Source organism: Salmo salar, chromosome ssa15, assembly GCF_905237065.1.
Source record: "Salmo salar chromosome ssa15, Ssal_v3.1, whole genome shotgun sequence".
Taxonomy (NCBI): domain Eukaryota; kingdom Metazoa; phylum Chordata; class Actinopteri; order Salmoniformes; family Salmonidae; genus Salmo; species Salmo salar.
The window spans coordinates 70,772,425-70,796,389 of record NC_059456.1 but is presented as its reverse complement, the minus strand read 5'-3'; the positions used below and the strand labels follow the sequence as shown (position 1 = coordinate 70,796,389).

Below are 23,965 nucleotides of genomic sequence, written 5' to 3'. Positions count from 1 at the left end.
ATTAAGTGATTAAAAAGCGATATTCCGTTAACATCGACATCAGTAAAAACACTAACTAATTGATTGGTCTACCTTTACTTGTTACTTCTGTGAACTTTCATTATCCTCCTTCATGAGAGAGAAATGTGAAAATATTTTAAAGTTATGTGGGTTTTTGCTAACGGAATTAAGTCACAAGGCAATGTTTCTTAAACTTACAGAAGGCAGTAACATTTCTCAAACTAAATAGAAGTGTTGATATTAGTTGGCAGGGGTCTCTACTTCAACATTACTGTGTTTTGATGTATTTCTAATACCTTTTAAGACTTTTTCTGCTAGATGTTTTCTAAGATTCCTTTTCCATCTGTTAGACCAGAAAGCCTTTGCTTATTCCTAATTTGTAGGATGTTAAATGGTAAAAAAAAAAATATATATATGCCTTAATTAATAAAAAAATCGAAATACTCTTAGCTTTCATTTGACATGCTCCTACAAACTTCACATGTTGGTGCTCATGGGTCCTTTTACATGGAAATGACCTTTATGCCATCAGTCTTACTAATGCTATGCAAATCACCTCTTGAATAAGCTCAGCTAAACCCTCATGACAGACCGTCCAACAACATATTATGGGGTTAAATGAGCGGTTACTCCCCCCAAACCAATGGAATGTCTACTACTACTACTAGTACTACTACTTTGTCCTTTCAGTATTTTTCTGTTCAATAAATTAGTGCTATAAAAAGGAGTAGACTAATAAGTGCTCCCTTCATTACCGCCACATACACTGAGTGTACAAAGCATTAGGTACACCTGTTCTTTCCATGACTGATCAGGTGAAAGCTATGATCCCTTATTGATGTCACTTGTTAAATGAGTTCCCGAGGGGTGCAGCGGTCTAAGGCACTGCATCTCAGTGCTAGAGGCGTCACTACAGACCCTGGTTCGATTCCAAGCTGTATCACAACCGGCCGTGATTGGGAATCCCATAGGGCGGCGCACAATTGGCCCAGCGTTGTCCGGGCTAGGTTTGGCCGTGGTAGGCCGTCATCGTAAATAATAATTTGTTCTTAACTGACTTGCCTAGTTAAATAAAGGTAAAATATTTGTTTTTATTAAATCCACTTCAATCAGTGTGGATGCAGGGGAGGAGAAGCAAAAGGGGGTGCAACTCAATATTAGGAAGGTGTTCCTAATGTTTTGTACACTCAGTCTACGTTCACCATTCACTGCTAGGCTTGAGTGGCTGGCTGACCATACAACCACAACAGAGTGTAAGTGATTGGCTGACATTTGTATATGCTCTCTCTTCCCATTAGTAATGTAATCTAGATGAGGATTGACACAGTGGGGGCTCCTTGTTGGTTTCCACACGATGTCAATGGGTCACTGACATCGCTTCAGAGCATCCTTGACACACACCGCTTGTTTTGTGAAAGTGGTTTCTGGTGCAAACACTTGATACCCGAATCAGATAATAGATTAACGTCTATTAAAGTATTCATCAGGGTTACCCTACACTGAGTGTACAAAACAATAGGGACACCTTCCTAATATTGAGTTGCACCCCCTTTTGCCCTCAGAACAGCCTTAATTCGTCAGGGCATGGACTCTACAAGGTGTCAGAAGCGTTCCACAGGGATGCTGGCCCATATTGACTCCAATGCTTCCCACAGTTGTGTCAAGTTGGCTGGATGTCCTTTTTGTGTCGGATCATTCTTGATACACACGGAAAACTGTTGAGTGTGAAAAACCCAGCAACGTTGCAGTTCTTGACACTCAAACCGGTGTGCCTGGCACCTACAACCATACCATTCAAAGGCACTTAAATCACCCTCTGAATGGCACACATACATAATCCACGTCTCAATTGTCTCAAGGCTTAAAAATCCTTCTTTAACCAGTCTCCTCCCCTTTATCTACACTGATTTGAAGTGGATTTAACAAGTGACAATAAGGGATCATAGTTTTAACCTGGATTCACCTGGTCAGTCGGTCATGGAAAGAGCAGGTACACTCAGTGTATATCTCTTCAACGATAGTTTCATATTCATTTTTCAATCACTTGTGTCTACTCCTTAAAGATATCTTGAATGCAGAGCATACTGATGATCAATGTCATCTTTGTGATTCAAGACCACGCAGGATGTTACCATTTAAATGAATCAGCATTAAGTCTTGAAACCTGACTTTGATATTTCCTGTGTCTTTCCTCTTTCGCAGGACCGGGATAGTTCTGGAGCCACCGTTCTCCACCTCGCCTCCCGGTTCAGCCATCACGAGATCACAGATTGGCTGCTGAAGAGCGGGGAAGCGGACACCGGGGCGTCCACAGACACTGGGGCCCTGCCTGTCCACTATGCTGCTGCCAAGGGAGACCTGCCCTCCCTCCGTCTCCTGTTGGGACACAGCCCAAAGTAAGAGCGCCAATGCTAACGCTAAGCCAACCCACTTACTAGCCATTATCCATATACTATCCACGCTAGGGCTGTGACAAATTGACAGTTTTGCTTAACGTTTAAACTTCCGATTTAAAAAAAAATAGTTTTGCCGTTAAAATGATAAGAAAAAAATCATACAATTCCAGACAGTAGAATTCCAGACAGTAGAATTCTGCTCCGGTGTAAAATGTTCTGTATTCTTTCCCTAACAACATGGTATGGTAGCTAGATGTGTTTTATTTCTACTAAATGGCTAGGTAAGTCACGGTATTTAACAAACTTTAAAGTACTTAGGAGAGAGTGGTCTGCACGCAGGCAGCAGTCAAGCAGGCTGCGTGCAGCAGCTCGAGATTATTTGATTGACAGTTCTGGTTGAAAAGTGATGGATTTGAGTCTGGCTTCAGAAGTGGCATTCCTTTACAGACAATAAAAATGTCAGTTCATATCACCAGAGAAGTTTTCGTGTCAGCATTTAAAAAAAAACATAGTGTAGCCTACCCTAACAGACAGACAAACAAACATGCCGTAGTGGAGGATGCTTTCAAAGGGTCACATTCCATTATGTCTGAAAAGCGTAGTCAATACAGGCTACGGGTAGCCATTTGTAATTTCATATGAGGCAAAAACGAAGAGTAGGCTAGCCACAAGACTTGCCTGATGACATCGGTGCAACAGACCGAAGACTGAACACACGCTTGCATCATTAGCAAAGACACAGAGCAGGCAGGCCAGCATGAGGGAGTGAGCGGCAGAAGGCAAAAGGCAGAAGCCTGCTCATATGTTTTGGTAATTTGCATCTCGCAATGTCTTGTCTTGCATGCCTTGCAAATTCACCAAGTAGCTTAAAGTTCACCTCTTCCTCTGGTTTTATTTGAATTACACAACTTCCCCAGGCCTTTATAGCCTATCGGCTGTAACACGGAAAATAATTTGTTTTGTGTTAACTGAACTGTGATTTTAATTAGGGATTTTTCTTAACGTAAAGGATCCCAACTTCATTTAAATGTTTTAACGTTTAAACGTTCACACCACTAATCCACACACAGGGTTTATGTAGCTAACCCTGACAGGATTTTGGGATGTTTGAGTGCTATTTATTTATTATTTTACTGTGATTTGATCGTAACTAACGTTTAAAGTTAACCCAAATAGGAGTCCCAACCTCAATCACCCTAACCATTGTGCCAAGCATTACTTCACAACCCAATATTTGTCCTTGTGTTAACACTTTCCCTGCTCCTAACTCTCACCTCTACTATGAACTTTTTCCTAAGGCTCAACTTAACACTCACAACTAACACTACCTAGACAATAAGGGCCCGTTCAGATTCACTAGACTTGTTACCAGCGGCAGTCTCGTCAACCACCAGATAAAAAAAATTGTGTTGACATTAGCTACACTTACCGTGGCTTCGGCAACACTACTGAAGACACTGATAACTGCAAGCTACGTGGTACACAATCTTTTCAAGCCATTTTGGGCCGTGCTATATGATGGCCGTAGTTTTCAGCACGTATACAGGTGCACACAGCGTCAAACGAGCCGAGCACTTGCTCAAGTCCGGACGGTGGAATCTATTTTCAACATTACCTGTTACTGTTTCTTCAGGGAGTAACAAAGATGAAGTAATGTCATCGCTGAATTCACGTTATGTTTGCTATTTCATGCAGCCACCGAATAGAAAGCCACCGAATACAATTCACACACGTCATGCATATCAATATATTTAGGCATGATCATTGATCATACTGACCTGAAGTATTGGTTAGCATCAGTCACAGAAAAGGGATGGGGAAAGGGTAGGCTAGACTCAGTTAATCTGATTTTGTTCATCAAACGCAAATCATTAATCTCTGATTGACAGTATACAGGTATTATTGCATGTTTACTAACCAATCACAGTGAAATTAGATACAATTTAGTCATGATCAGTTTCATATATTTCATTCAGTTAAGTTTTTAGATTGGCTTGATAGCGGCGTTGATGTTGTTGGTTGGCTAGCAAGCAAAACTTGACGTTACATATCATTCACTTTTGCGCAAACTTGCCCAGCCACTTGGTAGCTAGCTATCGTTAGTTCAAATAAAGCAAAATGATGTACTAGTATGAAATTGCAATTGTAAACTATAAAGTATAAACCCACCATAATGATGTCGGTGAAGAAGTTATGAGTGAGGTCATTCATCAGACAGTCCTTGCACTTAGAATCCCACTGCCATCTTGACGTATAGCACTGCCCACTTCGTGAAATGGCATGAAATAGTGTGTCTACCTGCACACCTCTAGTACTGTAAATCTCACAGTAGACAGTTTGGAAGAATTCTATAAGAACAGCATCTTAACCATTAAAAACTTCAATAATACAACATGAAATACAGATACACCAATTCACAAGCATGTGCAGACATTTTAAGATTGTTTATTTTTCCATTTGCAAACTCAAATTACAGAACGAGTCAGACACAGCTAGCTAGGTAACAACATTATGACTAGTTTACCACTAGGGATGCACAATATATCGGTGAACATATCGGAATCCGACGATATTAGCTAAAAATGGCAACATCGGTATCATCCGATGTCTAGTTTAACGCCCCGATGTGCAAAACCGATGTCAAAGCTGACGTGCATACCTATATAGCGTAGGTACATGACATAATGATGCCACGTAAGATTTTGCGCTATACGTGCAACACAGCATTCCTAACCTAGCCCACAATGTCTGCTGTGTGGATTGAGCAGTCATTTGAAAGAGTAACAAAATTTCAGCGAGACAACTCAAAGGCGAAATCCATTAAAGCCAAGATAATGGAATTCATTGCCCTTGACAATCAACCGTTCTCTGTCGTGGGTGATGTTAGCTTTTGCCGACTGGTCGAGCACCAGTACACACTACCAAGTGCGCTGTTTTCCAGACGTTGCCCTCCCGGAGTTACACAGTAATGGTGTCACTGCTATTAGCTTCACGACATACATTTGGTTCTTTGCGTGTCAAAAAAGATACAGTGGCACTGTCAGAGCTGTACAAAAAAGTCTGTAAACATGTAAACACCGGCCATGAATGATGTGTTTACAATACCGCATTGGTAATTAAGCATAATTTGTTCCACCGCAACTTCTGGGCAGTGGCGGTTCTAGACCATTTCAACTGGGGGGGCCAAGCTGGGGCCAGTTGTACTGTTAAGAGGGGCCAGTTACATTAGACGTTATTGTTGTCATGTCGTTTTCTTCACTGCATTGCAGGCATTAGCAGGCAAAAGACCATGTTCCGCGTTGCCACTGTCTAATAACGGATGGAAAAAAGAACGATAGCAAAAATTAGTTATGTAATTATTATTTTATACTCCACATTTAGGGGGGCCACAAATGCAAATCAATTTATAACATTTTTGACATGCGTTTTTCTGGATTTTTTGTTGTTATTCTGTCGCTCACTGTTCAAATAAACCTACCATTAAAATTATAGACTGATCATTTCTTTGTCAGTGGGCAAACGTACAAAATCAGCAGGGGATCAAATACCTTTTTCCCTCACTGTATCTATAAAGTTAGCTAGCTAACTATAGCTACTGAAACAGATGTTGTGTTATTTGACACGTCAAATAGTGTTATTTGATGTGTATCTTTTGACACACAAAGACCCAAATGGCGTTCCATAGAAATCCTGGTTGAGAATGAAACGACTGAACAAATGAACAACGAAACAGCACAGCAAGTAAGTGAAAGAAATAGGTTTCGATTATGTTTTACTGGTAACGGGGACATAGGTAAATACCAACAAAATTACTTTTTGGTCAGTGTGGTGTGTGTGTGTGTGTGTGTGTGTGTGTGTTTAACCTTTATTTAACTAGGCAAGTCAGTTAAGAACAAATTGTTATTTACAATGACGACCCGGATGACGCTGGGCCAATTGTGTGCTGCACTATGGGACTCCCAATCACAGCCGGATGTGATACAGCCTGGATTCGAACCAGGGACTGTAGTGAAGCCTCTTGCACTGAGATGCAGTGCCTTAGACCGCTGCGTACATTTGTGTGTTAACTATTTAACTACTAGAATGCTTAAAAGGCAGCTAAAATTGTAAATATTGGTTATCGGTATCAGAGTTTTTTTGGCAAGGAAAATATTGGATATCGGTATTGGCCAAAAATGTAATATCGGTGCATCACTAGGTACCACCAAGTCTAGTTACAGTATATACATTTTTTTACTACAGCTCTCAAATACAGAAGTGCATAAACATTATCATACAGTATCATATGCATTATACAGACCTCGGTAGCAAGCTAAACAAATAATGTAGGCTATTCATCACATAATGGAATAATGTTGCTAGCTAGCTAAACCAGTCATCTAGATTATATTACAATTTAAGCTAATTACCTCCAAAACAAACCAGGCATTGTTTTATCCTATAGTGCAAATCATTCATGTTAGCATCATTAAATGGGATGTAGCTAAGCAACTTGCGCCTGAAGACATCAGCTATTAGCTAATTCAAAGTCTAAGGAGTTGTCTCACTCATTGAGCTATAATGTTAGCACTCGGACACCAGGTTTTTTTCTGGATCAAAAAGGGGCTTAGGTGGTTGTGGCAGTGAGAGTGGCAGGGGGTGGGGCAATGGGCGCTATCGGTGGGGCAGAATTTAGAATTTCAGAGCCAATTTTCCTGCAATTCTAAGAATTGTTCAATGGAGCCGAGATAACTGCAAAAATGTAAGTTAATTTCCTGCAATTCTACACATTTTGCCATGGAGCTTAGAGAACATCTAGCAGTTTTAAAAATCATTTCCTGCACTTCTATGCATTTTGCAATGCCCAATGCTGTTCTTTTGCTCAAACAAAAATCAATACTGTTTAAATGAATTGTTTTTGGAATTTGCAATACCCCTGACTTTTGAGCTTTTATTTTGGTGATTGTTAGTTCTCAAAGATTATATAATAAAAAATATATAGGTCCATTATATTTTCTAGTCGTTTAAGTTTACACTGAAAACATTTTTCCATCCCAAAAAGTAATAATAATAAATAAATTAAAGAGTATATAATATTGACATGTTAAATACTTTTTACAGTTTAGACTTAGGTGTCCCGAAAAAGGGCTTACCCAATAGTTTCTATGGCAGAAAAATCCCTGGATGCACTTTTGCCAGCTGTTTTGTTAAGGCCACACAAACAGGATATTACTGCATTTGAAGGTAAAAGCCAAATAAAACATAAAAAATATAAGTAAAATGTCTAGACATTTCAGCTGTTTATAAAAACATTGCTCCGCTATTAAGATTTTTACTGTAGGAGCATTTGGCTACACGAGACAATTCTGTTTACATTCGACGGCTCGGAGGGAGGTTACTGTCAAAAAAGGCTTGCCCGCGACCTCCAGAGAGTTGGCCCAGGAGATGGGACAATTTTGCAAGATTACTGTAAAAGGTCAAGCCGAGTGTATTTTCTCAAACTTTAGAGAATCTCTTGCAGTGAGAATATACTTTAAGTGCACACTAAGACATGGCAGCCATATTTTTCTCTTAATTGGTAGCCTACTGTGGGCCTTAGATATTTCCTAAGTCAACAGGACTGCCACAGAATACTATGTTTTCACAGTTATGGGACATGTTGAGCATTTGTGGGGCATTACATGCAGATAATCATCTGCCTTAACTCATAGTTTTCCATAATAATAAAATGGTTAACGCATAAGATTAATTAAGGCAAATAAGCCAATAACCCTAACCCATTTATAAGCATTTTTAATGACTTATTAATGAAAGCTACTGTAAAGTGATATTAAATACATTACAGAGACTCAGCCTCTGATGCATGTTTTGAATCAGTGATTTGTCTTTTGTCAACACTACGGGCTAACAAGGGATTTTCAAGAGATCACGGATGTTGCCAGGGAATCTGACACTTGCTTTTTTGGCAACAGTTGAGTAAACTAGTCACCTTCAGTTCAAATCACATGATGAAATACTTCCAAAAAGAATGCACTCAACCATGGCAAAATATGACATTTGGTGCCTTTTTTGCTGAATTGTCCTCAGGGGCTAAATGATCGATTGTCCTGGATTAATAATAATGTTGACACATATAGGACATCCCCTGCTCATCGCTTGATTTGTCATGATAATCGTGCATTGGTTTTGTCGTGTAGAATCTAATTTCTGTGTGTGTGTGTGTGTGTGGACATGTGTGTGGTGTTTGTTGTGAGAGAGGGTGTGTGTGTGTGTGTGTGTGTGTGTGTGTGTAATGTTATTGAATGTCGGTGCTAATCACTGTTGCACTACAGGAGCCGTGCCACAGAGAGAACATGGAGCCATATGGCCTTACGATTGTCATGGACACATGCCAAGGCATTAACAACACTGAGTGCCCATGCAGGGTGTGATATTCAATCAAGGAACTGCAGTCTGTCAACATCAGTTCAATTGTGGTTAGGGTTGAGGAGAGGGTAGGAGCTGGCATAAACAACATTTTGTTAATCTACACACTATACCCCATAATGACAAAGTAGAAACAGGTTTTTAGAATTTGTTGCAAATTTATTAAAAAATATATATAAACAGAAACACCTTATTTACATAAGTATTCAGACCCTTTGCTATGAGACTCAAAATTGAGCTCAGGTGCATCTGGTTTCCATTGATCATCCTTGAGATGTTTCTACAACTTGATTGGAGTCCAGCTGTGGTCAATTCAATTTATTGGGCATGATTTGTAAAGGCACACACCTGTCTATATAAGGTCCCACAGTTGACAGTGCATGTCAGAGCAAAATCCAAGCCATAGAAGGAATTGTCTGTAGAGCTCCGAGACAGGATTGTGTCGAGGCACAGATCTGGGGAAGAGTAGCAAAAAATGTCTGCAGCATTGAAGGTCCCCAAGAACACAGTGGCCTCCATCATTCTTAAATGGAAGAAGTTTGGAACCACCAAGACTCTTCATAGAGCTGGCCACCCACAATAAACTGAGAAATTGGGGGAGAAGGGCCTTAGTCAGGGATGTGAACCCGATCGAACATCTCTGGAGAGACCTGAAAATAGCTGTGCAGCAATGCTCCCCATCCAACCTGACAGAGCTTGAGAGGATCTGCAGAGAAGAATGAGAGAAACTCCCCAAATACAGATGTGCCAAGCTTATAGCGTCATACCCAAGAAGACTCAAAGCTGTAATTGCTGCCAAAGGTGCTTCAACAAAGTACTGAGTTAAGGGTCTGAATTCTTATGTAAACGTGATACTGCAGTTTTCATATTTAATACATGTGCAGAAATTTCTATAAACCTCTTTTTGCTTTGTCATTATGGGGTATTGTGTGTAGATTGATGAGGGGAAAAAACGATTTAATGCATTTTAGAATAAGGCTGTAACGTAACAAAATGTGGAAAAAGTCAAGGGGTCTGAATACTTTCCGAATGCACTGTATATGAAGAGCATGTTTGCAGAACATAGAGAGAACAGTGTAATATTTGAGCCTGTAGCCTAACCAATAGATAAGCAATGGGAATCAAGGCTGTCCAATGGGACTGTTCTGTTCACTTCAACATGCGGCACAGATCACTCACCTCTGCCATAAACCTATAAGCTGATAAAAAAAAATAAAGTATGATCTCTAAGAGTGAGAGTGACAATAATGACCCCTAAATGGCTGAAGAGGTGGAGTCTGAGGGCTATAGGCTAGTTTTCTGGCCTTGGTGTTGGAGTTTGGGGCCTACCTACCAGGGACTCCAGTGTTGTCTAGGTGCAACCCAGACAGGTGCGTAGCTCCTGAATCTTTAATTGGCCCCAGAGAGGTGGCTGTGTCTGATAGCATTGCTCCATTCACTCCTGCCTCTTCCCTTCCCCCACCCCTCATGCTATTTACCGCTGCAGCCATGGTGACACACAGTAGCGAACCAGCGATAAGCTAATGAGGGAAAACAATACAGGCATGAAGAAGGGGACCGCTTTCTCGTCGTCTCTGGCATTGTTTAGCCGAGGCCTTTTGCTCTGGGGAGATAGCATTGTTATGTCACGGTTTATTATACGACGTAGAACAGAATGTTATCTTATGGATTTCAAAGGGTAATTGGCCTGTTTGACAGCTGTTACCTTAGCCCTCAGAAATCACAAGGGAGGCAACCCCTCACAAGGGAAGCATTTCTCCTTTATCATACGACACTGTTCCTTCATTTATTTTTATTGAGCACTAGTTAGCGGAATGTAAAAAGCTACATTCAGCATCATGCTTTAGCCCCCTATAGTTTCCCTTTCCTGTTGGTAGTAATCCGACTTAGCTAGCTGCACAGAATGTGGTAAGGATTGGATTTGTCTGGAGTACGTTATTACAGATGGATGGTTTCAAGGCCTTGGAAACCCACATGCTAAACATTTGCTCAATTTACAGTGCAGAAAAAAACATCAAAGGCCCTAGAATCCATTCCACAGATCACCTCTAAAGCCCTTCGATGATTGACTTCAAGGCAAGCCATTCATGTGCAATAGTTTGTACTTTTGTACTTTTTGTTTTTAATTTTTACAAAGTTCAGTTAGGCTGACCATTCTAAAACTGTACGGTGAAATCGTCAATCTACATCACAGTTCTGACAGCACAACAATCCGTGGGAAGTGTTCCATTGTTTAGCCTAATATTGTACTGTGTTTGCACAAAAAGGATTACTAAAGTTATACAACTGTTTTGTGAAATGGCCGTTTAGTTGCGGTAACTTAGTTAGCTGTCAACTGTTTGTCTGGACAAGAAGTCAGTTCAGTCAGGCACTCCGCTGCAGCTATGAAGTGAAGCCAATTTTATCTTTATTTAACTAGGCAAGTCAGTTAAGAACATATTCTTATTTACAATGACAGCCTAGGAACAGTGGGTTAACTGCCTTGTTCAGGGGCAGAACGACAGATATTTACCTTGTCAGCTCGGGGATTCGATCTAGCAACCTTTCGGTTACTAGTCCAACGCTCTAACTACTAGGCTACCTGCCCCCCCAACAGGTAGCCTAGTGTGAGGTGTGTGTGAGCCTAGTGTAATGTGAGGTGTGATCCACAGTCAACATGCCAAGTACTCAGCTGTCAGCAGTGTGCTGCTCATGAGGCTATGTCTGTCTGTCTTTTGTGGTAGAAAATGGGGATAGGGATGCAGGACTGACGCAGATTAAGTTCCTAGACAATGGTCACCAAATGTATGGGCCTGGGCTCAAAGGGCTGAATCTGTGAATTGCACTTCCCTGTCATCCTGTGTCTCCACAAAGCTAACAGGATGACGTGCTGTGTCGCCGCTGATAGTGCTGCTGGAACATAAAAAAAAAAACAGGCGACGAACTGGCAATAAACCTCAGCGAGATGGTTGCACAGACTCAGAGAAAGCGAGAGAGAAGGAACATGTTATGCAATCAATTAGCGCAGATTAAGAGCTTTGCCAGGGCTTAATTGCAGCATGGGGTCAAAAGGGGTGGGGCGACTGCTGCCGACTGAGGGCCATAAAATCTACTTTTGAGACATTATAGATGCCCAAGTGTCATGGTGGGTGAACTTTCAGCAGCATCTCTCTCTTTCTGGGTCTAAAGTAGGGGTAGGCAACCCTGTTCCTGGAGTGCCGCGGGTACTGCAGGATTTTGTACCAACTAGGCACCACCTCTGACCAATTTAGCTAATTTATCAGTTCAATGATTGCCTAAATTCAACACACCTGGTCTTCCAGGTCGGTTAAATGAAAAACATGCCTGCGGCACTCCAGGGTTGCCTACCCCTGCTTTAGACCCAGAGAGCGAGATGCTGCTGAAAGTTCACCCACCGTGGCACTCGGGCATCTAGAACGTCTGAAGTATATTTAGAGTGTAGGATTTGGATTAGCATAATGCACTCCCACTTTTCCCACGTCCCTTTTCCATGCTATATTTTCTGCCTAGCCAATTATAGTAGATGGATATTTAGCGCAACTCTGTTAGGGTCATTGTTAGGGTCAAAGGAGGCATAAGTTGAAGGTTAAAAGCTATTTTTTGGGGGGGGATTAGAATCTTTAGCTTTCTCAGAATATATCTTGTTGAGTCTAGCAATGTATTGTTGTGTCTGGATTCATCCAAGTCTGTAAACTGTTATTGATGTTGTTTATCAAAAAACGAATATATACAGTCCCATCCAAAATTATTGGCACCCTTGATAAAGATGAGCAAAAAACACTAGAAAATAAATAATAAAAATACTGAGCTATATTGTATGCTCAACAAATGGAAAAATTATTTTATGCTTTTACAATTACTCAGAAAAAGAGATGATGTTTAACAAGTAATAAAAAAAATCTCAAAGATAGGTGTCACAATTATTTCCACCCCTGTCTTCAATACTCTGGCACCCTCCCCTTTCGAGGATAACGGCACTGAGCCTTCAAAAAAACGAGATTGGTGAACACATTGGGATGGATATAGACCATTACTCCATACAGAATTTTTCCATATCCTTTGGTCTGCGCTTATGGACTGCCCTCTTCAATTCAAACTAGAGGTTTTCGATGTGGTTCAAGTCCGGATACTGAGATGGCCATAGCAAAATTGTGATTTTTTTTTATGGCCAATTAACATTTCTTTGTGGATTTTGATGTGTGCTTGGTGTTATTGTCTTGCTGTAAGATCCACTTGCGCCCAAGTTTCAGCCTCCTGGCAGAGGCAACCAAGTTCTTGTCTAAAATGTCCTGGGAATTTTTTTGTTACTAACAACCTCATGCTAATCACATTAGCCTATGTTAGCTCAAATCAAATTTATTTGTCACATACACATGGTTAGCAGATGTTAATGCGAGTGTAGCGAAATGCTTGTGCTTCTAGTTCCGACCATGCAGTAATATCTAACAAGTAGTATAACCTAACAATATCACAACAACTACCTTATACACACAAGTGTAAAGGAATAAATACGAATATGTACATACAAATATATGAATGAGTGATGCCCGAACGGCATAGGCAAGATGCTGTAGATGGTATAGAGTACAGTATATACATATGAGATGAGTAATGTAGGGTATGTAAGCGTTATATAAAGTGGCTAGTGATAAATTGATTACATCAATTTTTCCATTATTAAAGTGGCTAGAGTTGAGTCAGGATGTTGGCAGCAGCCACTCAATGTTAGTGATGGCTGTTCAACAGTCTGATGGCCTTGACATAGAAGCTATTTTTCAGTCTCTCGGTCCCCGCTATGATGCACCTGTACTGACCTCGCCTTCTGGATGATAGCGGGGTGAACAGGCAGTGGCTCAGGTGGTTGTTGTCCTTGATGATCTTTTTGGCCTTCCTGTGACATCGGGTGGTGTAGGTGTCCTGGAGGGCAGGTAGTTTGCACCCGGTGATGCGTTGTGCAGACCTCACTACCCTCTGGAGAGCCTTATGGTTGTGGGCGGAGCAGCTGGTGATACAGCCCGACAGGATGCTCTCGATTGTGCATCTGTAAAAGTTTGTGTGTTTTTGGTGACAAGCCGAATTTCTTCAGCCTCCGGCGCTGCTGCGCCTTCTTCACCACGCTGTCTGTGTGGGTGGACCAATCAGTTTGTCCGTGATGTGTACGCCGAGGAACTTAAACTTTCCACCCTCTCCACTACTGTCCCGTCAATGTAGATAGGGGGCTGCTCCCTCTGCTTTTTTCTGAAGTCCACGATCATCTCCTTTGTTTTGTTGTCATTGAGTGTAAGGTTATTTTCCTGACGCCACACTCTGAGGGCCCTCACCTCCTCCCAGTAGGCCGTCTCGTCGTTGTTGGTAATCAAGCCTACCACTGTAGTGTCGTCTGCAAACTTGATGATTGAGTTGGAGGCGTGCATGGCCACGCAGTCGTGGGTGAACAGGGAGGGGGAACACTGATCTCGTAGAGGTTAAACTGAGATGAATTTTAAAATGTAGTAAGTTAATACAGATGTGATTTTGTTTGATTTTATTTCTAAGAATCTTTAGGTGTGCCAGTACTTTTGACCCATGTTTTTGAGAAAAAAAAGTATTGCTTAAACAAAATCGCTTTCCAAATTAATATAGTTTTCCAATTTTTTGGAGCATTCAATACAGCTCAGTATACATTTTTTCGTCATCTTTATCAAGGGTGCCAATAATTGTCTATGTGATTTTATCTGTTGAGACTGTATGAGGGTGCAGGTAACAGTAAGCTAGAAAAAAACAAAATAGTAACACCTAATAATTGTTGAGAATGTAAGTCATTTTACATTATTGTGGGGGGGGTGTATGCTGGTTAAAGTATGTAATTTCTTCAGTCCTCTGTAACACTATGGAGGAAAACTTTTCTCGTCATGGGTCACTTAATTATTTAAACAAGAAAAGCCACTGAGAACGCAATCAGCTTTTATCAGGCAAGAAGCCTATTAGTGTGACAACATCACTTACTTTGCTAATAATGAAGTTAAGATTGCCCTTTGTTACATACGCTGAACGTGGAGGAGGGGAGAATGGTGTGTATTGTATCCAGTAATAGTGGAGGCAATTTCAAGTTGACAAGTTACAGACGAACAAAATAGCTTGTGTGCGTGTTTTTGTTGAGGGTGTGTGGGACGGGGTATCATCTATTGTCACACTTTGTATTTCTACCCTCGCTCAAAGACAAGCCTCTTTATTAAGCCCTTTTGAAATCTAAAGCAATTCCTTTAGTGGAGTACCTGAGTCTGTGTAGGCTAAAGCTCAGTAGTCACCCTTGTCATGAAGCATCTCACAAGAGCACATAGACACCTTGATGCAGTTTCTATCCAGTGTTAAGGTGTATTTGAGCGGATTTGTGTGTTGCGTCAATGTTCGCATGTTAGTGTCAGGCCCTTTCCATAAACATACTGTATGTTGTGCACCCTCTCCAGACCCCAGGATGCAGGAGAGCTCCGGCCCGCTTTAGTTACACTCATGAATAATGCAGCCACCTGCCTACTTCCTGATGATAGAACTGCAGATTAGGTCCCCTTCCTGTGGTGAAATATTTAAAAGGCACTTGTTTTTACCTGCAACCTTGCCCCAAATGCACCCGAAGGATGCCCCGTTGGTCACGCCTAAGATTTTGGGGCTTTGTCATATTTTCAAGAAACAAAACAAAGGAAAGGAGGTGTTACTTAAGGTGTTACGTTTTGGATCCAGGAAACGTCTACATCGTCCAAATATAGCTTTAGTAACAACCTCGACTCAGTCGAGTAAGTTGTTGGCTTGGGTTCTAACTGCTGTCTTTATTCCGTGAGGGGAAACTGGGTGCAATTGTGTTTGGTTTGAGGGGAGATACCCCTCCTCCTTTACCCCTCCCCTTCTACATATCTTTTCCTCCCTCCCTTTGGCCTGTCACCACTTACTGCCGCCTGGTTAACCCTGAGGTAGTGAGGAACAGAACCAGCAGAGTAGTAAGCCTCTTACTGGACTCATTGCCCGCTTGTCAGTCAGTGTCCAAATAAAGCAAGGCTATATGGGATTTAGAGGGGAAGCACTTCACTTCACTCCTTGAACTCCCTCTGTGACTAGGAGATCTGGGGCAAGCAGAGACATTGTCATTGGATGGGGCAAAGAATTCACCACTGCCAAGTTGGCCTTTGAGGAACGGGGAGAACAGGGAGGGCGGAGTTTGGCTCCAGGGGGTGGAGTTGGCTCGATGTGCTAATCAGAATACCTCCCCCAGTCATGGCAACTCGGACCGAGCTTATTCCAAGGGCTGTTATGAAGTTATGTTGACCTGTCAGTGATTAGATTAGTTTGGGTATAAAGAAAACCTCCTAGAATAACATTACTGCCCAATGTTAGCAACCGGACACATGTTTATACACTCTTCTTGGCTAACCCAAAGTAGTTATGTTGTTCAAGAATCACAATGTAATAACATGGTCATTAATTAAATAAAGCTGAATACAGGTCTGTTTTTTATTTATTTTTTAATTCTCTTTTAGTGTTGTCAATTCCCAAACAAAGAATGGTGCCACACCCCTATACCTGGCCTGCCAGGAAGGTCACCTGGAGGTTGTCCAATACCTGGTGAAAGACTGTGTGGCGGAACCAGGGATCAGAGCCAATGACGGGATGACACCTCTGCATGCCGCCGCCCAAATGGGCCATAACACTGTCATCGTCTGGCTGGTAGGTCAATGGTGCCCACTTCATGCTGTCTTTTGTTATTTCTTCTACTGTATTTGTTGTACTATGTTATAGTATATTTTGGTCCTAGACAAGTGCCAAAGAAATCCAGTACATTAATATCCAGTAACCATAAAGAGCCTAATTCATGGCAATAAATTGCTAATGATATGAAATGTTATTAGCAACATCAGACAACTGCAATATACAAATGAAATACTAATATGCTTAAAGCAAAGCAATGCATTATGGTGGAAAACAAGCTATAGCTAAAGGTTTAAACGAATGTTCTAGAAGGCTAGCAGGAATGTCCTACTGGCATACACCAGCGTCACCAATAGTGGCTCGCTTGCAGGCTAACATGTGGTAGCGTAGCACACATATGTGGCAAGCAACAAAAAAGATAATGCTGGCAAGCAAGATTTATTGTATATTTATTGTATAACAGAAATTGCATAAAACTGCTAGTCCAATGATTGTGCTTGAAATGTGATCTTCAGTACATAGGCATAAATAACCAATATAGTTTTATAGTTCTTGCATTTGTAATACTCTAATTGTATGGGTAATGAATATTAGAAAGGGGAAAAAGCAGCTCCAGCTAGGAAACGTGGCTAACGCCAATTAGTAAACTTAGCTAACGGCAGCATGCTAACAAAATGTCATCATTCAAACTCCTCTTCCCTGGAACAATAGTTCAAAAGTTATTAACTTACTTTTTTTCATGAACACGTTGGACTGGTTTCTTTGGTTGGGTTTAAGAACATTTAGGTGAGCTGTCTGAAGGTGTTTCCAGGAAAGACACTGAATAGAGACTCTGGGAATTAAGAACAGTGGGCCTATTACTGTATAATTTCAGACACTGATCGGTTTGTCCCACCTGCAATAGCGGACATCGGAGGTTACTCACGTAACCACGGTTCTAATGAACTAAGCTCCGCATTCAGTTGACACATTTTTTGTTTAATTTTCGAAATACACCGTGGGCCGCTTCTACAGTAATTGGCTGGTGGGCTGGATCTGGCCCGCGGGCCGTAGTTTGCCCCTTTCTGGTTTAACCTCTACTGTTGTCCCATTGCAGGTGAGTTTCACAGAGATCAGCCTGTCCGACCGGGATGGTGACGGTGCCACGGCTATGCACTTTGCCGCCAGCCGTGGCCACGCCAAGGTGCTCAGTTGGCTGCTGCTGCACGGCGGCGAGATCATCACCGACAGCTGGGGCGGAACGCCGCTACACGACGCCGCCGAGAATGGGGAGCTGGAGGTGTGTGTGTTTGTGTGTTGGCTGCCAGTTTTTAATGCTCTACCGTATAGATGGCACCGGAGGGGATGGCTGCTGTTTAATTGGCTCTTAACCAACCATTTTTTCGCATTGTTTGTAACTTATTTTGTATATCTTATGACTGAAAAGAGCTTCTGGACATCAGAACAGCGATTACTCACCTCGAATTGGACGATTGTTTTTATGAGTTGGACGGGAAGGATATACTCCAAACACCCGAACAGGCCCTCATCCACCGTCATTCGCTGGAGAAATAAACTGAGATTTCGCGGAAAGAGTGGCTAATCTGCCTTTGCCATCCGTACTGTTAGCTAACGTTCAATCGCTGGGAAATAAATGGGATGAACTGAAAGCACGTATACCACCACAGACCGATGCTGGCACTAAAACCGCACTCAATGAGCTGTATACCGCCATAAGCAAACAGGAAAACGCTCATCCAGAGGTGGCGCACCTAGTGGCCGAGAACTTTAATGCAGGGAAACTTCTCATTTTACCTTATTTCTATCAGCATGTTAAATGTGCAACCAGAGGGAAAAAAACTCTAGACCACCTTTACTCCACACAGAGACGCGTACAAAGCTCTCCCTCGCCCTCCATTTGGCAAATCTGACCATGATTATATCCTCTTGATTCCTGTTTACAAGCTCAAATTGAAGCAGGAAGCACCAGTGACTCGGTCTATTAAAAAAGTGGTCAGATGATGCGGATTCTCAGCTACAGGACTGTTTTGCTAGCACAGACTGGAATATGTTCCAGGATTCTTCCGATGGCATTGAGGAGTACACCACATCAGTCACTGGCTTCATCAATAAGTGCATCGATGACATCATTCACACAGTGACTGTACGTACATACCCCAACCAGAAGCCATGGATTACAGGCAACATTCGCACTGAGCTAAAGGGTAGAGCTGCCGCTTTCAGGGAGCGGGACTCTAACCCAGAAGCTTATAAGAAATCCCGCTATGCCCTCCAACGAACCATCAAATAGGCAAAGCGTCAATACAGGACTAAGATCGAATCGTGCTACACCGGCTCTGATGCTCGTCGGATGTGGCAGGGCTTGCAAACTATTACAGACTACAAAGCGAAGCACAGCTGAGAGCTGTCCAGTGACACGAGCCTACCAGACAAACTAAATAACTTCTATGCTCGCTTTTTCGGCAAGTAACACTGAAACATGCATGAGAGGACCAGCTGTTCCGGACGACTGTGTGATCACACTCTCCGCAGCCGATGTGAGTAAGACCTTTAAACAGGTCAACATTCACAAGGCGCAGGGCCAGACGGATTACGAAGACGTGTACTCTGAGCATGCGCTGACCAACTGGCAAGTATCTTCACTGACATTTTCAACCTGAGTCTGTAATACCAACATGTTTCAAGCAGACCACCATAGTCCCTGTGCCCAAGAACATTAAGGTAACCTGCTAAATGACTACCGACCCGTAGCACTCACGTCTGTAGCCATGAAATGCTATGAAAGGCTGGTCATGGCTCACACCATTATACCAGAAACCCTAGACCCACTCCTATTTGCATACCGCCCCAACAGATTCACAGATGATGCAATCTCTATTGCAGTCCACACTGCCCTTTCACACCTGGACAAAAGGAACACATATGTGAGAATGCTATTCATTGACTACAGCTCAGCGTTCAACACCATAGTGCCCTCAAAGCTCATCACTAAGCTAAGGACCCTGGGACTAAACACCTCCCTCTGCAACTAGGTCCTGGACTTCCTGACGGGCCGCCCCCAGGTGGTAAGGGTAGGTAACAACACATCTGCCACGCTGAACCTCAACACTGGGGCCCTTCAGGGGTGCGTGCTCAGTCCCCTCCTGTACTCCCTGTTCACTCATGACTGCATGGCCAGGCACGACTCCAACACCATCATTAAGTTTGCCGATGACACAACAGTGGTAGGCCTGATCACCGACAATGATGAGACAGCCTATAGGGAGGAGGTCAGAGACCTGACCGTGTGGTGCAAGGACAACAACCTGTCCCTCAACGTGATCAAGACAAAGGAGATGATTGTGAACTACAGGAAAGGGAGGATCGAGCACGCCCCCATTCTCATCGACTGGGCTGTAGTGGAGCAGATTGAGAGCTTCAAGTTCCTTGGCGTCCACATCACCAACAAACTAACATGGTCTAAGCACACCAAGACAGTTGTGAAGGGGGCACGATATAACCTATTCCCCCTCAGGAGACTGAAAAGATTTGGCATGGGTCCTAAGATCCTCAAAAGGTTTTACAGCTGCACCATCAAGAGCATTCTGACGGGTTGCATCACTGCCTGGTACGGCAGCTGCTCGGCCTCCGACCACAAGGCACTACAGAGGGCAGTGTGTACGGCATAGTCACTTTAATAACTTTACCTACATGTACATTTTCCCTCGACACCGGTGCCCCCGCACATTGACTCTGTACCGGTACCCCCTGTATATAGCCCTGCTATTGTTATTTACTGCTGCTCTTTAATTATTTGTTATTCTTATCTCATACTTTTTTCTTTTTTTTTTAACTGCATTGTTGGTTAAGGGCTTGTAAGTAAGCATTTCCCTGTAAGGTCTACACCTGTTGTATTCTGTGCACGTGACAAATAAAATGTTATATGTGTATATAGGGAGTTGGTAGGTAGTGGATGACATTTGTCCACAGAACAGTCTGGGACACTGGGGACGGTTGCACCAATTGGTAGTAAAAAAAGTTGGTCTTAAATGCGTAGCTACGTCCGACTTTGTGATCCGAATTTATACCTGTTGCACTAACCGAAAATAAGACTAGTCATAGCTGTCAAGCATAAACAATGCACATTCATGAGATTTGATGCTTCATAATGATGGTTTCTAGGCAGCGTCCATTACTAGGCTGTTACCAGCCTAGCCTAGCTAAGTTGAGGTGGGTGCTCATGATCACCTTGTCTAGTTTGCACATCTTAACAAGTGGATTTTTTTTTTTCATCTTTACTTGCATAGTAGCCTACTCGTCCAAAAGCCCATGACTTGCCTAATCAATGAATTGATCTCTGACTGGGCAAATAAGTGGAGGTGATCGCTCATCTATTCGTTGGCTCATCTATCACTGATCAGAAACAAACATTTAGCTTGTTAATGTAGCCTAAATCAAGTGTAGGCTATTATTTACTATTGACTCACATATATGCAACTCCAACAGCCCGCAGAGGTTGTGAAATATGAACCCGAGACTCGAATGCTTTTGAAAATATAGATTGCTATACATTTTCATGTGTTTCATGATGATCGTCCCAATTTCACACCCTACGCCTGCTTCCTACTAGGCGCTGAATTTACGCCCAGGTGGTGCAATGGGTATATTAACGGAAGTATCGTTACGACCCACTTACTGGTGTAACCGCCACCTGAAGTCTATGAGGCTGCTGATGTCACACTTGTAGCAGAGGTCAGTGACGCAGGATCTGTAGGAGGGGACAAGACAATGGGTCAATGGGTTTAGACACCATATAGGGCTGTGAAGCATGCGTGCGCTTACACAGTACACTCCCATTAGAGATCGCAATCTGCAGCGGTTGACATTAGCTGGTTGACTCGTACGTTGACTCGTACGCGTTGTGGTGTTTGGCCGATGAGAGTAAAGCCCATATCAGCTTACAACCATTAGCAGGCCCAGGAAGATCTACTGTATTTCTTTTTTTAAAGGTAATTTTGAAGAGTTCAAGTATTTGAAAGATGGGGAAGATAGGGTGAGTCAAAGGGCAGTGGGCCATACTGTATGTGATGAGAGGGGGTAGGAAGGGAGAGAGGCTAGTCAAGACACCAAGGGGATGGGAATAACGAACAGGTAACTTCATACAAGTACAGAAACTTGCCAAGTGAGAGCGGCAAGTTGAGATTGTCTCCCTTTCTTAGGTTAGACGCCTCACAGCTGTTGTGAGAACACTCTCTTTACAACATCCCACACAGTTCTTTTTGTGACGAGCTGACCTCTCTGTCTTTGTCTCTCTCATTGTCTCTTTCTTCCTCTGTCTCTTTTTCGTGTTTCTGTCTCACTCACTCTCCTTCTCCCTACTCTCGCTCTCTCTTTCTCTCTCTCAGTGTTGTCAGATCCTGGTGGTTAACGGCGTGGACCTGGGCATACGGGACCAGGACGGCTTCTCCGCGGCCGACCTGGCAGAGTACAACGGGCACGCCCAGTGTGCCAAGTACCTGCGCAATGTGGAGAACATGGTGAGAGACACGGGGTGTATTCATTAGGACACACAGTAGCAAAAGCAGAAAGAGCGGGGGAGAGATGGAAATGGGGGAGGGGGAGGGGTGAGACGTGTTTCCCACAAACCTTGGGGAGTCTCAGAAGTGTTTATTTTTTCTCATGCCACCCACAAGGGCCATGGCAGACAGAGAAGGTAAATAGCAGTAATTGTCATTAGTGGAGAGACCAGTGTCAGTCGGTGGACATGCTGGCTCCTGTGGCTACAGTTCCCACAGTCACAATGTGTTGTGTCATCACAGGCTCCATGTGAAAGGAGTTCACGTGGTGTGTTATGGGAAAGCAATAAGAGAGTATGAGCCCTAGTTTAGAAGAGGGGAGAGTACTATCACCACAAGGCTAGTTGGGTTCTCGCCACTGTCCGTGGGATGTTGACATTTTTAGGCCGTTTTCATTTGTTCCAAGATTTTATGAACACCGGCTCTTTCCATGTCATAGACCGTACAGGTGACTCCAGCTGAATGCTATGATCCCTTATTAACATAATTTGTTTGGTCCACTTCAGTCAGTGTACACGGCATTCGGAATGTATTCAGACCCCTTCACTTTTTCCACATTTTGTTACGGTACAGCCTTATTCTAAAATGTATTTAAATTGTCCCGTCCCCCCACCATCATTCTACACAGAATACCCCATAATGAGAAAGCAAAAACGGGTTTAGTTTTGTTTGCAAATTTATTTAAAAAAAAAATACATTCACATAAGTATTCAGACCCTTTATTCAGTACTTTGTTGAAGCACCATTGGCAGCGATTACAGCCTCGACTCCTCTTGGGTATGACGCTACAAGCCTGGCACACCTGTATTTGGGGAGTTCCTCCCATTCTTCTCTGCAGATCCTCTCACGCTCTGTCAGGTTGAATGGGGAGCGTCTCTGCACCGCTATTTTCCGGTCTCTCCAGCGATGTTTGATCGGGTTCAAGTCCGGGGTCTGGCTGGGGCCACTCAAGGACATTCAGAGACTTGTCCCGAAGCCTCTCTTGCATTGTTTTGGCTGTGTGGTTAGGGTCGTTGTCCTGTTGGAAGTTGAACCTTCGCCCTAGTCTGAGGTCCTGAGCGCTCTGGAGCAGGTTTTTAATCAAGGATCTCTCTGTACTTTGCTCCGTCATCTTTCCCTCGATCCGGACTAGTCTCCCAGTCCCTGCCGCTGAAAAACATCTCTACTGCATTATGCTGCCACAGCCATGCTTCACTGTAGGGATGGTATTGGCCAGGTGATGAGCGGTGCCTGGTTTCCTCCAGACGTGACGCTTGGCATTCAGGCCAGGGAGTTCAATCTTGGTTTCATCAGACCAGAGAATCTTGTTTTTCATTGTCTGAGAGTCCTTTCGGTGCCTTTTGGCAAACTCCAAGCGGGTGTCATGTGCCTTTTACTGAGGAGTGGCTTCCATCTGGCAACTCTACCATAAAGGCCTGATTGGTGGAGTGCTGCAGAGATGGTTGTCCTTCTGGAAGGTTCTCCCATCTCCACAGAGGAAGAGATTGAGCTCTATCATAGTGACCATCGGGTTCTTGATCACCTCCCTGACCAAGGCCCTTCTCCCCCGATTACTCAGTTTGGCCAGGTGGCCAGCTTTAGGAAGAGCCTTGGTTGTTCCAAACTCCTTCCATTTAAGAATGATGGAGGCCATTGGGTTCTTGGAGACCTTCAATGCTGCAGACATTTTTTGGTACCCTTCCCCAGATCTGTGCCTTGACACAATATTGTCTCGGCGCTCTACAGACAATTCCTTCGACTTCATGGTTTGGTTTTTGCTCTGACATGCACTGTCAACTGTGGGACCTTATATAGACATGCATGTGCCTTTCCAATCATGTCCAATCAATTGAATTTACCACAAATGGACTCCAATCAAGTTGTAGAAACATCTCAAGGGTGATCAATGGAAACAGAATGCACCTGAGCTCAATTTCGAGACACGTATGGAAT

General features: G+C 43.0%; 1 protein-coding gene across 1 annotated transcript in view; it reads left to right on the top strand.

Moving 5' to 3' along the window:
* The window catches only part of espn (espin), a 103,434-nt gene that overhangs the window by 8,077 nt on the left and 71,392 nt on the right, over positions 1-23,965 (top strand). The window contains exons 2-5 of the mRNA XM_045696094.1: positions 2,203-2,396; positions 16,310-16,496; positions 17,575-17,757; positions 21,863-21,994. Of these exons, the coding sequence (XP_045552050.1) occupies positions 2,203-2,396; positions 16,310-16,496; positions 17,575-17,757; positions 21,863-21,994 (696 nt within the window). The remainder of the gene's footprint in view (positions 1-2,202; positions 2,397-16,309; positions 16,497-17,574; positions 17,758-21,862; positions 21,995-23,965) is intronic.